This window comes from Dendrobium catenatum, unplaced genomic scaffold (genome assembly GCF_001605985.2).
Source record: "Dendrobium catenatum unplaced genomic scaffold, ASM160598v2 fragScaff_scaffold_716, whole genome shotgun sequence".
NCBI lineage: Eukaryota > Viridiplantae > Streptophyta > Magnoliopsida > Asparagales > Orchidaceae > Dendrobium > Dendrobium catenatum.
Genome location: NW_021319178.1, coordinates 9,652,984 through 9,668,609, shown reverse-complemented (window position 1 = coordinate 9,668,609; position 15,626 = coordinate 9,652,984). Strand labels below are relative to the sequence as shown.

Here is a 15,626-nt window from a genome sequence, read left to right as displayed (position 1 = left end):
TAAATCTATTTTTATAGTGGCCAATTTTACCACAATTAAAATAGAAATAAGAGATCCTTTCATATTCAATATTCTTATAGAATCTATCTGAGTTCCCTTGAACCCAAACTCCTAGGGGAAGCATGTCATCCAACTTGATACAAACATAAATTCTTGCAAACTCTCTCCTTCCCTATTAAAACATTTTCTCATTGATTAATAAGGCTTATCAACTTTGGATGCAATCCTACGAACATTTATTTCATCCCAGCATTCTAATGGGAGATTAGGCATCCTAATCCAAATCATAGCATATAACCCCTTAAGAGAATTAGGAGAAAAAGTTGGGGACCACTTATCAATTATAATGATATGACCATTAACATACCATGGACCATTAGAAAGAACCAAATCCAAGGATTCTGCATCATTGAGGGCACATAATATCAATCCCATACCAAGCAAAGGTTAAATTTTCCAAACATATTCCATGGCCTTCGTAGTTCCAAGCTAATCACATAAAAAGGAACATTTTCACTAAAGACCTTTTCCACCAATACTTTTTGAAGCTTTTTTGGTATTATCCGATTCATTCTGCACATGCAACTTTACTGCTGCAACATCCTCTATCAAACAATCCTCATAATCTACATAAAAAATTATTCTATTAGAATTCTTGCTCCATGCTATTAGCAAAACATTACCTGACGATTCTTTCAAGTTTGCCACTCTAGAAATATCAACACCATTCTTGCACAAGCCCAAATCTCCATATTCACAATTCTGAACCATCACCATATCTCCTACCAACTGAATAGCACAAAAATTTCCAGCATGAAGCTTATTAGATGAATAAACACCCACAACACAAAGACCACCACTACTAGAACCTCTCACTGAATTATTAGAAACCGATACATCAAAACAGGCTATAACCTATGTATTACAGTCAGTCGAATCAGGCACACCAACCCCACCAGAAGGACTAGAATTAACTCTGTCATTCGCCATATTCGTCAGGCCAAATGAATAAGAATCTCTAGAGTTGAAAATAAATCACAGTTCAACTTTATGATAAAATAATTTTATTTTGGAATTAAAAAAAAAAAAAAAAACATTCGCCACCACATTCTTCCCTTTGTGGATACCTGGAATAACCTTCTTAGCAGCCAACAATCCTCCTTCATTGATAATAAAAGGTTTACCATTATTGAAATTTTCCGAGCATCATTGACAGAAGATTTAGATTCGATACCCATGGAACCATCACCGAAAGCAGGTGATGAAGATTTGAAAAATGATTGAGCAGGAAATAATGAACCTCCAAATGATGGCTGACGAATATCCATGGAACCTCTGACTGACGTTGATCGACGACCCTCCTCTGCCAATGGAAAACCCACTTAAATGCGACAAAATTGAAATATGAAACAAATTCTCTCTCTCTAAAACCCCAGACGTTCTCTTTCTTAAACACTAGACGTTCTTTAAAATTTTATAAATCTTTTTTTTTAATAATAATATATAGGCATTATTTTTTCTAATGGCTTAGGCTTAAATATTGAGGCACTATTTTTTTCTTGCATTCAAAATTCCATGTATAACAATACTTGTGTATAAAATTTAATGTGTTTAAATTTTAAAGCACTTTGTTAAAAATGTTTAAATAGCCTTAGGAGAGCTTGGAATGTAAGAGGTCTTTATACGCCCCCGCCCTCTCCTCACTTGGAACTTCTTTAAACTTAAAAAAAAAAAAAAATCTACACTTATACTATTGTCCGTATTGCTCTTCAAGTAGCATTCATGATGTCGCATCTATGTCATGGTGTTAGGTCGCGTCCGTCGTCTTCAAATCCGCATCTCAGGTCGCTGGTCGCGTCTATGTCTAGGGGTCCCACGTCGGTGGCTCGGCTCTTCCCGCTACCACGTCTAGGCGTCTAGGCGTCCGGCATCCCAGCGTCCCGGCGTCCCGCTTCCGGAGTCCGCTTCCACCCATCCAGCCATCCGGTGTCCAGGAGTCCCGTGTCCAGCCGTCCATGCATCTAGGCATTCCGGAGTTCAGGATTCCTGCGTCCAGCCGTCCAGGTTTCCTGCATCTGCAGCCTCTGGCCGGACCGGGCCTCCGTCGTGCTTAGCTCCAGCGTTCCGTAGATGTTCGTGGGTCAGGTCGTGCAACCCGGTAACCTGCACAGGTCGGGTTCAGGTTGATAAACCTGACCCGTTTTTAAAAATAGGTCGGGTTAGGGTCAACCCGTTTATGGTCGGGTCAAGTCGGGTTCGACCCGAACCTAACCCATTGACCCGAATCGACACCCCTATTTATCAATATTAGATTGAAAATATGACTAGGATGGTTGACTCATTCGATCTTAGGATTCATGAAATTGATATTAAGACCAAAGAATTATTTCAGGATACTAAAACTTAGATAAATGGACTAAAGAATGAAACAAAAAATATACTAAATTATTTAAAAAATAATAGTAATTATATCCCATGCCTTACTCAAAATCATAGTACACCATTAGAAGGTGATGATTCTTACATAATCTAAGGAAAATAACAACCTAAAAGAAAACAATCCAACCTTAGAAAAAGAGTTCTTTTTTTGCTAGAATGGAATTAATTGGACATGCCAAGATCTATTAAACTAATTGTTTAGCCAAAGAATAGTGACTAGGAAGGATCACTCTTACTTGGATTAAAATGAAGGAGATATTATGAACCAAATATTACCCTAAACATCATGATATGAAAGTACATGGGCAGTTGTTAACTCTAAGGCAAGGTATAATCCCTTTAATTGAATATATAAATATCTTTAACAACCTAATTTCTAGGACTAATTATACTAATAATAATTGAAAAAAGGGGTTCCTCTTTCTAAGAGCAAGAAAAAGACTTTTCTTTTTAATGATCTTATTTCTAATGCACACAATAAGCTTTATTCGTGGGATTCTAATTTCCTTAGCTTTGGAGGTAGACTTACTCTTATTAAAAGTGTTTTGTGCTCTTTACTTGTGTATATTTTTCAAACATTGCAACCTACCCTTGGTGTGTGTAATATGATTGAGAAATTAATTAATAAATTCTTTTGGCATGGTTCTAATGTGAATTCTAAAGTTTTTTGTGCCTCTTGGAACTACTGTTGTGGTCTGCTTGAAGAAGAGGCTTTTGGGCTGTTAAAATATGTGGGATTTATCTTATGCTTTTTATTATAAATTATGATTTAATTTTTGTTCCAAACTTTCTCTATGGGTCAAGTTCATGATTGAGAAATATTGTGCTGCTAAGAATCCTACTATGTGCTATTATAATAATGGTGACTCAAATGTTTGGAAAAGGCTGTGTAATATCAAGCGGAGTGCTGAACCCCTTATCAAATGGGGTCTGGGTAAAGATAACCTTTTTTATGGCAAGATTCGTGGCTTGATGGTCAGTCCATTGAGTCCTTGATTTATTCTTATTCTACGATTGCCACTAAAGTAGATGCTTTTATTACTGATAACAGGTTGGATTATAATAAACTGGTTGACATCATTCCTGAAACTATTATTATTAAAATTTTGAATCTGGCTATTAATACTGATTCTGAGGACTTATTATTATGTGATTTATCATACAATGGTATGTTGACCTTAAAAGATGCTTGGTATGAGCTCAAGGAGAAGCTTGTGTTAATAAAATTTACTCCATGATTTGACATAAGAGTATTCCTAAGACTATTTCTATATTTGTTTGGAGAATCATGCATAATTATATTCCTATTGATGATAACTTGAGAAAGAGAGGTTTTATTATTACTTCCATGTGTTAATGCTGCTTTCATAAAAAAATATACATCATGTCTTTATTTTCGGTACGATTGCAATTAAAATTTGGTCTCATTTTGATAATAATTTCAAGTAAAATAAGTTTAGTGCTAATGTTTTTATTAACTATTTGCTTGATTCTTGGTTCATTAACTCTAAATAGCATATTAGAAATGTAATTACTTCATTAATTTTGTGGTTTTTGTGGCTTGCAAGAAACAACTTTGTTTTCAATAATTGTAATATGGACTCTCAACACATTATTAGGAATATTAAAGATAAAGCGTGTAGTCTTTTCACTATCAAACTTTTGACTTCTGAAAATTTTAGGAATTACTTTTTCGTGTCTCATAATTTTGGTATATCTCTGCACTAAAGAAGTACTTTAGAGGAACCTAAATTGGTTTAGTGGATCAAACCACCCCGTAATATTTACAAGTTAAATGTTGATGGGGAAGTGAAGAATAGATCTTATGGGTGTGGTGGTATTGTTAGGAATGTTCAAGGTAACATGGTTTTGGCCTTTGCCACCCCATTGAAGAAGTGCTCTATGGTGTTGGTTGAACTCGCTATTATTTTTAATGGTCTTAAAGCTTGTATCTCTCTTGGTATTACAAATATTTGGATTGAGGTGGATGCCACTTCCAGTATCCATTATCTTATGTAGCAAATATATAGCATTTGCAATCTAAATCTTTTCTACCTTATCCATAAAATTAATCAGTTCTTAATTTTGGTTAACTTTACTATTACTCATGTTTATAGGGAAAGTAACTCGTGTGCTGATTTGTTTAGTAATTTTGTTTACAATTTTAATAATCTTGCTGACTTCACTATTACCAATTTACCTAATATATTGAAATGTATGATTAGGTTGGATAAAATGGATTTACCTTATATTAGAATTTAGGCACCCTTTGGCTCTATCATTCCCTGGATTTGTTTTAGTTGTTTTGCTAAGCATGGTTATGTTTTTTATTGGTTCCTTGGTGTTTGCATTTTATCTTTAGAAGTGTATTATATTCTACCCTATATGGTGTTTTATTTCTTATGGCCTGAGCAATGATTGGAATTGTTATTACCCTGATTTATAACCCCACTTGTTTCTCTTATATTCATGGGAGCCATTTTTTGGGTTGGCGGTGTTAATTGTAGTTTAGGGGGTTCTAGTTTGGTTGGCCCAACACATTGCATTTTTGGGGGGTTTCAGATTATTGGGGGTCGCTTATAGGCTGGGCATTGGGTTGGCACCTTTGGTTGGATTTTTTTTCTGGTTGATATTGGTTGTTATTATCTTTCTACTCATCTATGTTAGCTTTTTTATGGGATCTTTAAGTGTATTTCTACTACCAATTTAGTTGTTAAGGCCTATTATCTGCAATGGCTACCTTTTACTCAAGTATGTTACATCTTTTTATGCATGAATGAGTATGGGTTTAGAATTGAGTGGCATTAAGGTTCTCATCATGATGGTTGCTATGGAATTATCTTCCTAAGCTATTTTGGACAGGATTTTTTTGTGTGGACTTCCTCCCCTAATTCCTTGATTGTTGTGTTTATGTTTCTTGTTCTCGGAGCTGGATTGTTTTCTATTTTGTTGGCTCCTTTTACAATGGGCTTGTTTTTTCGCTACTTTGTTGGTTTTGCCAGGATTTGTTTTGTTGTAATAATTTTAGGGTGGATGCTTCAGATTACTTGCTGCTTTACATGATGTTGCCATATGCTATTTTGGCCTTCTGTGGTTGTTTGACATGTTTAGTTTTTCCTGTAAGGTTTCTTGGGCTTCCCTTTGTTAATGAGATTTCTTCTTATTGTTTTTGGATGGCCATGATTTGTATTAGCTATTGGCTGAGGGTTTCTAGGTTATTGATTATTAATGCAGAAGGGAGTATCTCTACATCCTTTTTAAAAATTATGGGAACCTTCATTTCACTTATTTTTATACTTTGTGTTATTTCTTTTGTTTGCTATGTTTGGTTTTATCTTATCTTCTCTTTCTATTGCAAGTTAAAGGGGGGGTTTTTTTGGTGGAGGATAAGTCTATTTTTTGCAGAAAGAATGTGCTCATTGATTCTTTTTTTTTTCTTTCTTTTTTGAGTGTTTTCTTCTTGCATCCCTAGATTATTACTAGGTGATTTTGTAATTTTTAGTTTAGGTGACCATCGGCTCATTGGAATTTTTTGGACATTTTTTGTAGCTCTTGAGAGCAATAAAGAACTAAATGTCTCCTTTAAGGACATTGTAATCTTTTTCTTTTGATTAACATGTGTCCCCCTCCGTGGGGTTTCCCTAAAAAATAATGAATGAAAACTAACTAATAACTTTGTCATCGGGCTTAAGATGGATATTAGGAACAAAGGAGAGTTATTCAATCCACAGACCTTAGAGGAAGCCTTTTATTTTGTTTTTAGTAGAAAATAAAAAAAAAGGTTTCTCTTCAAAAGTCAAAAACACATTGTTAGAACTATGCCATCTGTTGGCTTAATAATTTTCCTTAAACTCCCACTGTGGAAGATCTAAATATAATGAAATCATTTACTTTAAATGTCATGAAAGGGTTATGTGCAAAATAAATGTAAATATCAAATTCTTTTGTTAAAATAGGTGACCAAAAAATATAAACTATAAGTAAACTAAAATTGAGGATTGGAGAAGGAAAAATATTTTTAATATGTATATTATTTGTAATTAGTTATAAATGAAGTGCAATGAATATATTCTAAAAACTTGTTAAGTCCAAATTATATCTATAATGATTATTATATTTTTATGGCTTACAGTTTCGTGTAAGAAACATGTTAAAATTTATAAAATTTGAACCTACATCGCAGTGCCATAGAATCCAGCACCATAGTGCCAATAGTGCAGTTCCATAGTATAGTTCTAAAAATAACTAGAGAGCTTTATGTTGAGGTTCTACCCAGAGAGCACCATTGTGCCAGATCAAGCACCACAACAAAAAATCCCCCCCCCCACATTGATGATAAATAGTTGAATTGATGAATTAAAGAGATGAGTGGTGAACTAGCACATCGATCCAACAGTGGCATCAAGCAGGCATCACAGCGCTAGTTTAGTAATTTTATGAAGTTATAAATAGTTGCCTTAGTGTTCATGTAAAAGGGGTTGGCAAAGGTGGGCAACTTAGAGAGTTGTGTATGCGCATGTGTGTGAGTGAGTGCTAGAGACTATAAGGGGTGGGGGGTGGGGTGAGGAATTACCTCTGTATATCTATGCTGACTCATGTACTATTGTGGATTAAAAGGAGAAGTGCAACAGTGTTTGTACTATTAATTTTGAGTCATTTCTATCCTTTATTTTACTTTTATTTATTTAGTGAAATGGAAATGCTTATGATGTTTAAAATCTTTAATTTGAATCTATGATTATTTAAGAACCATATATTGCATAAATCATGTGTGTTATTTTATCAATTGCTTTAACACTATTTTTAATTCCTTCAAGCTTAATTTAGTTTTTGTATATACCATATATAATCTTAAAGTCTAATGTGATCTAAAGCTTCGATAAAGGAGTAGAAGAATATTTAAAGGTTTTAAAACATAATCATACTATGCATAAACATATAATGTTAGGGTTATGAGGTCTTAAGGAGATAATAATACTATAGTTAGGAGGAATCTTAAATAAATGAGTTCGATAGAGATGAAGATCACTTATGCTCTGATTCACAACAACATTACAAATAAAAAACTCTTATACTTGCATGTATTTTTAAATATCATAAGTTTAAAGCTTTTAAAATTAATGAAGTTATCTATTGCAATTGTATTTTTTTTCCTTGGATTGCTTAACTTCTTATGAATCAAGCAGTAATAAAGTTGATTTAAAAATGAGATGGTTAGTTAGGTGCAATATGAGGACTTCAAGGAGGTCAACCATCGTAGTGTAACCCTTGCCCATGCTCGCTTCACTTTGGAGTTTTGATTGGATTCGATGCACTAGTGTTGTGGTTGCACATGTAGTAATATGATCTCAATTTATAATTATTTTGACTCCTATGGAGAGGTGATATTGGTGCATCCTCATTTTGGTGGACCATAGGGGATCAAAAATGCAATATTCAACTGTGCATGCCCAGCCGATGCACATGTGGCTCATCGGTGCTTTCTCTGTCTTTGAAAAAGCTTTTCAAAATGTGTTCATAATGCTGAAACAAAGTCCTGGGTGAAAATTTATTACTATTCATGTGCTACTAGGTCATGGGACCCATCGATCACTTTCACAGGTCCCACAATGTGGATTTCCTTACTCGAGGCACAGCGAGCCAACACTGGTTATGGTTCATAGATCGTGGCGAAGAGCTATCAAAAAAATGAGATGACGAGTAAAAAAAGTGGTGCATCATGAGGACTTCCCATGAGGTCATCCATCCTAGTTCTACTCTCACCAAAGCAAGCTTAACTACTTGTTCATTTGGGATCTGGTGCACTAGTACTGGTATGGTTAAACCCATAGTAATATGGTCTCAAATTATAGTTATGTAAACTCTAGTGGAGAGGTGATATTGGCACATACTCATACTAATGGACCATAGGGGATCAAAGATGCATTATTCTGCTATGCATGCCCGAATAGTGGTTCGTAGGCCGTGGTGAAGAGCTATTGAAAAAATAAGATGTCTGGTTAAAAAGTGGTGTAGCATGGAAACTTCCTAGGAGGTCACCCATCTTAGTACTACTCTCGGCAAAGCAAGCATAACTACATGTTCATATGGGATCAATGCACTAGTACCGGTATAGTCAAACCCATAGTAATATGGTCTCAAAATATAGTTTTGTAAACTCTAGTGGAGAGGTGATATTAAAGCATCTTCATTCTAGTGGACTATAGGGGATAAAAAATTCATTATTTAGCTGCGCATGCCCAATTAATGCCTCTATGCCAAGTCGGTGCTCTCTTCATCTCTAAAAAAACTTTTTGGAATGGGGACATAATGCTGGAATGGAGTCCTGGACAAAAAGCTATTTCTATTCCCGTACGGGATCATATTGGGACCCGCTAGTCACTTTCACAGGACCTACGATATGGTTTTCTTCACTAAAGGCACGATAAGCCAACACTAGTTTTGGTTCATAGGCCATATCAAAGAGTTATGGAAAAAATGAGATGGCTGGTTTAAAAAAAAGGTGCAACACAAGAACTTCTTGGAGGTCACCCATCCGAGTACTAATCTCGACCAAGCACGCTTAACTACAAAGTTCAGATGGTATAAGAGGCATTAGTGCTAGTATATTTGCACTCATAGTAATATGGTCTTAATTTATAGTTATTTAGACTCCTATGGAGTGGTAATATTGGTGCATCCTAATTCCAGTGGACCTTAGTTGATCAACAATATATTATTCAACTGCGCATGCCCAGCTGATGCACTTGTGCCACATCGGTGCTCTCCCCATCTTTGAGAAGCTTTATGGAATGTGGTTACAATGCTAAAATGGAGTCCTGGGGAGAAAGTTATTGCTATTTATGTGCAGCCGCATAATGGGACCCTCCAGTCACCTTTATAAGTCCCATGATGCAGATTTCTTTGCTCGAGGCATGGCGAACCAACACTAATGGTGGTTTTTAGGCTGTGGCAAAGAGCTGCGAAAAAAATGAGATGGCTGATTAAAAAAAGGGGTGCAATACGAGGACTTCCAGGAGGTTACCCATCCTAGTACTACCCTTGACCAAGCATGCTTAACTGTGGAGTTCAAATCAGATCCGAGGCATCGGTGCTGGTATGGTCGGACCTGTAGTAATATGGTCTCAATTTATAGTTATGTAGACTCCTATGGAGAGGTCATATTAGAGCATCCTCATTTCAGTGGACCGTAGGGGATAGGAAATGTGTTATTTGGTTGTGCATGCCTAGCCGATGCATCTGTGGGAAATCGACGCTCTCTATTGCTTAAAAAAACTTTATGGAATGGGTTCATAATATGGAAATGGAGTATGGGTAAAAAGTTCTTGCTATTCCTGTGCGTCCATGTCATGGGACCCGTCAGTCGCCTTCATATAGGTCCCACTATACAGATTTCTTCACATGAGGTGCGACGAGCCAACACTGATAGTTGTTCATAGGCCATAGCGAAGAGTTGACAAAAAAAAAAAAGAGATGGTTGGTTAAAAAAAGGGATGCAATATGAGGAGTTCCTAGGATGTGACCCATCCTAGTATTACTCTCGCTAAAGCACGCTTAACTACACCTTCAGATGGGATCCAACACACTGATACTATTATATTCGAACCCATAGTAATATGGTCCCAAATTCTAGTTATGTAGATTCCAGTGGAGAGGTGATAAGGGCTCATCCTCATTCCAATGAATTGTAAGGGATAAAAATGTATTATTCAACAACACATGACCAACCAATGCTCCTGTGGCACATTGACGCTCTCTTCGTCTCCAAAAAAGCTTTCTGGAATGGGGTCATAATGTTTAAACAAAGTTCTGGGAAGAAACTTATTGCTATTCTCGTACTACCACTTCATGGGACCAGTCGATCACCTTCACGGGTCCCACAATGTGGATTTCTCCTCTCCAAGCACGGTGAGGCAACATTAATAATGGTTCGTTGGATGCAGTGAAGAACTGTGAAAAAAAAAATATGGTTGGTTAAAAAAGGGGTGCACCACGAGGAGTTCAAGGAGGTCAGTAATCCTAAAAAAAAAAATAAAAAATAAAAAAAAAATAAAAATGGAGGTCAGTAATCCTAGTACTACCCTTACTTAGTCACATCTATAGTATTATGATCTCAATTTATAGTTATATAGACTCCTATAGAGAGGTGATATTGGCGCATCCTCATTTGGGTGGATCGTAGGAGATCAAAATTGCATTATTTGGCTATGTTTGCATAGCCGATGCACCTATGGCTCATTGGTGCACTCTCCATCTCTAAAAAAGCATCACGAAATGGGGTCATAATACTGAAATGAAGTCATGGGTGAAAAGTTATAGCTATTCCCGTGATGCCAGTCTCCTTTACGGGTCCAATGATGTGGATTTCTTCGCTCGAGGCGTGGCGAGTCAAAATTGATAAAGGTTCATAGGCCGTGGTGAAGAGCTGTCGAAAAAATGAGATGGTTGGTTAAAAAAAGGGGTGCAACATGAGGAATTCCCAAGAGGTCACCCATCATAGTACTACTCTCATCAAAGAAAGCTTAAATGTGTCTTCATATGGGATCCGATGCACTAGTACTGGTATGGTCAAACCTGTAGTAATATGATCTCAAATTATAGTTATGTAAACTCTAGTGGAGAGGTGATATTGTGCATCCTCATTCCAGTGGACCATAGGGGATCAAAAATGCATTATTCAGCCGTGCATGCTCGACCGATGCACTTGTGCTATATCAGTGCTCTCTTCATCTCCAAAAATTCTTTATGGAATGGGGATATAATGTTGAAATGGAATCCTGTGTAGAAAGTTATTTCTATTCCCGTGCGGGCGCCTCTTGAGACCAATCGGTCTCCTTCACATGACCCACAATATGGATTTCTTTGCTAGAGGCACAGCGAGCCGACACTAAGATTGGTTCGTAGGTTGTGGTGAAGAGCTACGGAAAAATATAGATGGCTGGTTAAAAAAAAAGGGGTGCACTATGAGGACTACCAAGAGGTCACCTATCCTAGTACTACCCTCGCCTAAGCACACTTAATTATGGAGTTCTGAGGGGATCGGGTGCATTAGTGCTGGTACATACACATTCATAGTAATATAGTCTCAATTTTTAGTTATATAGGCTCTTGTAGTTAGGTGATATTGGCTCATCCTCATTTCGGTGGTATGTAGGGGATCAAAAATGTGTTATTCGGCTGTGTATACCCTGCCGATGCAGTTGTGGCACATCGGGGCTCTCTCCAACTCTAGTGCACCAGTGCTGGTATAGTCAAACCAATAGTAATATGGTCTCAATTTATAATTATATAGACTCTGGTGTTAAGGTTATATTAGTGTATCCTTAATCCAGGGGACTATAGGGGATTAAAAATGCATTATTCATCAGTGCATGCCCATTCGATGCACCTGTTGTTGAAACTCGTTCACTAAGTATTAGGTTGTTAAACCTAAGCTTATGTCCCACGGCTAACCAAGAGGGGGGGGGGGGGGGGATTGGTAATTAAAAAAAAATTACCCTCTTAAAATTTGGAAATAAAAACTAACTTTAGTGAGTTTTATAGAAATAGATTTTTCAACCACAAGTAGTAAACGTTAAAATAAAAACAGAGGAAAAATAAAGAACACCAAATTTATAGTGGTTCGGTCAAAACTAGACCTACATCCACTCCCTGGAGGCACCCTCCGAGTATTGCACTAATACCAATAGTAACTCTCTTTTTACACCCACAGCAAGGCGGAGAAGCCTTTACAAAAACTCTTTCCACCACTACCCGGTGCGGCAGAGAACTGACGCCCTTTTACACTATCCCCAGTGTTGGTAGAGAACCATCCTTCCTTTCACACTCTCCTAGTGTAAGTAGAGAACCCTTCGGCTGTTCACACTCTCCTAGTGTGGGCAGAGAACCCTTCGGCTGTTCACACTCTCCTAGTGTGGGCAGATAACCCTTCGGCTGTTCACACTCTCCAAGTGTCGGCAGAGAACTGGATCTCCTTGACAGATCTTATCATAAGAAATCTAGAAGGAAGAAAGAAAAGAATGAAGTAATTGCAAATCAAAAGTATAGACTCTTACCTTTAATCACCAAGTGAAGCCTTCTCGCTCTAGTAGTAAGAATCTTCTTTTGAATGCTCTCTCACACTCTCTCCTTGACGCTTCTTTCAATAGGCACGAAGATCAATGGGCAAAAAGATTATGTTGCAGTTTAGTTTGGACTATTTATAGCAAAGACATAGAAAAAATCGTTCAAAAACATCTAATTTTTAAGTCAATATGTATTGGATCGTTCCGTACGATCGTGGATCATCATGGACGATTTTACTTAAGTGCGTTGGAAACGAACCTAATGTATATGGGTACAAAATGACTTCGTATGCACACATAATCCCGTAAGAACTAGGTTCGTCCGGTACGAACGATTATTCCATAGGTCGGTTCACAAAAACTACAGAACGACACTTAATTTTAAGAGTTAGTTCACTTCGTCTTGGTACAAAGTTAAGGTTCGTTCGGACGAAAGTTTTACAGAGAGCAAATCGTCCCGGGACGAAAATACTTTGTCCTGGACGATAGCAAACTAGAGAGCAACTCGTCCTGGAACGAATACACTTTGTTTTTGAACAAAAATTTTCCAGAGAACATTTCATCCTTGGACGAATACACGTCGTCCTGGACGATCAGAACTTAGAAAAATTTCCTTCGACTCCTGCTCGTTCCATTGCTCTTAGGAGGAGATAACTGACTTGATCGTCTTGTACGAACTATGTTCGTCCCGTACGATCAATACAAATTTCTCAAGATCTCCTTAAGTGTGTGTGTGTATTCACTCAGTTACAAAGAAAAAACACAAGTTTTAAATCCACAAAGTATCTCATGCTGAATTTGATTTGAAGTCTTTGTAGTCTGGAGTTTGATTTTCATGAAATGTTATTACACACAAGAGAAAAAACAACGTTTTCAAAAAGTGTTAGGAGATAACTATACATAAAACAATAATATTTGAAATCATCAAAACTAAAAAAGTTGGAAGAATATAAAACATGCAAATAGCAACTCTCTTAACAACTGTGGCACATCGGCACTCTTTTCATCTCTGAAAAAACTTTTGGGAATGGGGTCATAATGATAAAATAGAGTCATAGGTGGAAAGCTATTTCTATTCCAGTGCGATCGTGCTATGGGACATGACGGTCACCTTCTTGAGTGTCGTATTACAGATTTCTTTGCTCGAGGTGCGGCGAGTTAACACTGATAGTGGTTTGTTGGTCACAATGAAGAGCTATGGAAAAAATGAAGTGGATGGTTAAAAAAAGGGTGCAACATGAGGACTTCGAGGAGGTTTCCCATGCCAGTACTACCCTCATCAAAGCACACTTAACTGTGGAGTTCAGATGGGATCCGAGGCACTGGTACTAGTATGGTCGTACCCATAGTAATATGGTCTCAATTGATGATTATATAGACTCCTGTGGAAAGGTGATATTGGTGCATCTTCATTTCAGTTGTGCATGTCTAGCTAATGTGCTTACGGCACATCGGTTCTATCCCTATCTCTGAAAAAGCATTCCGGAATGGGTTCATAATGCCGAAATAATGTCCTTGGTGAAAAGTTATTGCTCTTCCCATACGACTGTAACATGGGACCCCTTGGTTGCCTTCTTGGCTCCCATTGTTGTGGATCAATGGTTCATGATTTTGATGATAGCAAACATTTTCTTTTCTATACGATTGACTTATGTACTAACATTTCAGGACCACACAATCAAGACTGCAATTCAGAACCAGCTCAAGATTGGGTAGACTAGGTTTGTGTCAGTTTGTAATCTTTTCCTTTCTTGAGTCAATTGTATTGGGTGTGGGACATGTTGTTATGTAACATAGAAGTTTTCATGTTGTTCCCTTTAGGATTTCTATTTTTGGTAACATCGGCCTGGAGATCGTCTATCGGCCTGGCCGATCGGTCTAAAAATAGAAACCCTAATTAGGGCATCCTCATTAGGAGCCGTCAACAGATCGGCCTGGACGATAATTCAAATTCAGAAAGAATCAACCGCCATAATCAGTTTAGGAAGTCTTTGTTTAGGAAATCGGCCCGGACGATATTATTATCGTCCAGGACGATCTAACTCAATCATGCCTAATTGATCTGGTATCTTCGGAAAGCATTAATGGTTGATTGATATGATCACATCGTCCGGGACGATCGCATGATCGGCCAGGATGATGGCCTGGACGATCTATATCGGCCAGTCTAAAACAGGGCAATGATCAGGATGATTGAAATCGGTTTAAACTAATCGCCAGGACGATCGTAAGATCGGCCAGGACGATGTAACCAATTTTCTTCTGATCGTCCCATATCGTCCCGGGCTAATGAGCTTAATTTTGTACTGATCGGTCAGGACATATACCTATCATCCTGGACGATAATGTCAGCAACTTGCATTAACGAGCATGTTTTGAGAGCCTCTATTTAAGCTATGGCAAGGCACTTTGTAAGTGTCTTTGGCAGCCATTGTAGCTCCGTTCTTGTGGGGGAAACTTGAAGAGAGAGCTTTAATGGGAGAGAGGAAAGGGTGGAGTTTGAGAGAGGGAGAAGATCCAGTGAGGGGGGACTCAAGGGAGTGTGGAGGGGGTTCCACACGGTTGCTCCGACGAACTCGCACCTTAGTACATTGGATTCAAGGCTTGTCTCGAGGTAAGTTCACCAAAGAAGAGTCTCTTTGGTGTCAAAGGACCCGGCGACTCCGCCGCACCGGGGGGGTGGAAGTGTATTTGTAAAGGCTTCTCGCGCTAGCTGTGGGGGCTAAAGGAGAGACACTAGTTTAGTGCAATACTTGGGGGGTGCCTCCAAGGAGTGGACGTCGAGAGGTTTGACCGAACCACTATAAATCCGGTGTGTTCTTTCTTTTTACTACTTCCGCGTTTTAATTCCGCATTTATTATTGTGGTGATTTGAATTGTGTTTTGGTTTTAAAGTTTTCCAATTCCCTTCTTTTTAATTAGCTGGGACTAAGTTCAAGAGGGCCTAAACACCTAATGAACTTTCAAGTGGTATCAGAGCGGTTTCATAAAATAAGTTTTTAAAAGCTTTTGAATTTTTCGATCCATAGCTAATCGAATTTTTGCGGAAGATATTCAATCACTAGACCACCATTGTTTGAAAATATTACATTTGATTTTTTGGAAAATTCTCATGTCTACCTT

The 15,626-nt window shown here is 37.7% G+C and overlaps 1 protein-coding gene and 2 pseudogenes across 1 annotated transcript in view; all 3 read right to left on the bottom strand.

Annotated features, from left to right (window-relative positions):
- Positions 1 to 2,037: 2,037 nt before the first annotated feature.
- LOC110101397 (DNA-directed RNA polymerase III subunit rpc3) overlaps positions 2,038 to 15,626 on the bottom strand; it is a 32,739-nt gene continuing 19,150 nt past the window's right edge. Inside the window, exon 6 of the mRNA XM_020829277.2 lies at positions 2,038 to 2,163. Within this exon, the coding sequence (XP_020684936.1) occupies positions 2,038 to 2,163 (126 nt within the window). The remainder of the gene's footprint in view (positions 2,164 to 15,626) is intronic.
- Positions 9,432 to 9,549, bottom strand: LOC114579966 (annotated as a pseudogene).
- LOC114579962 lies at positions 13,731 to 13,848 on the bottom strand (annotated as a pseudogene).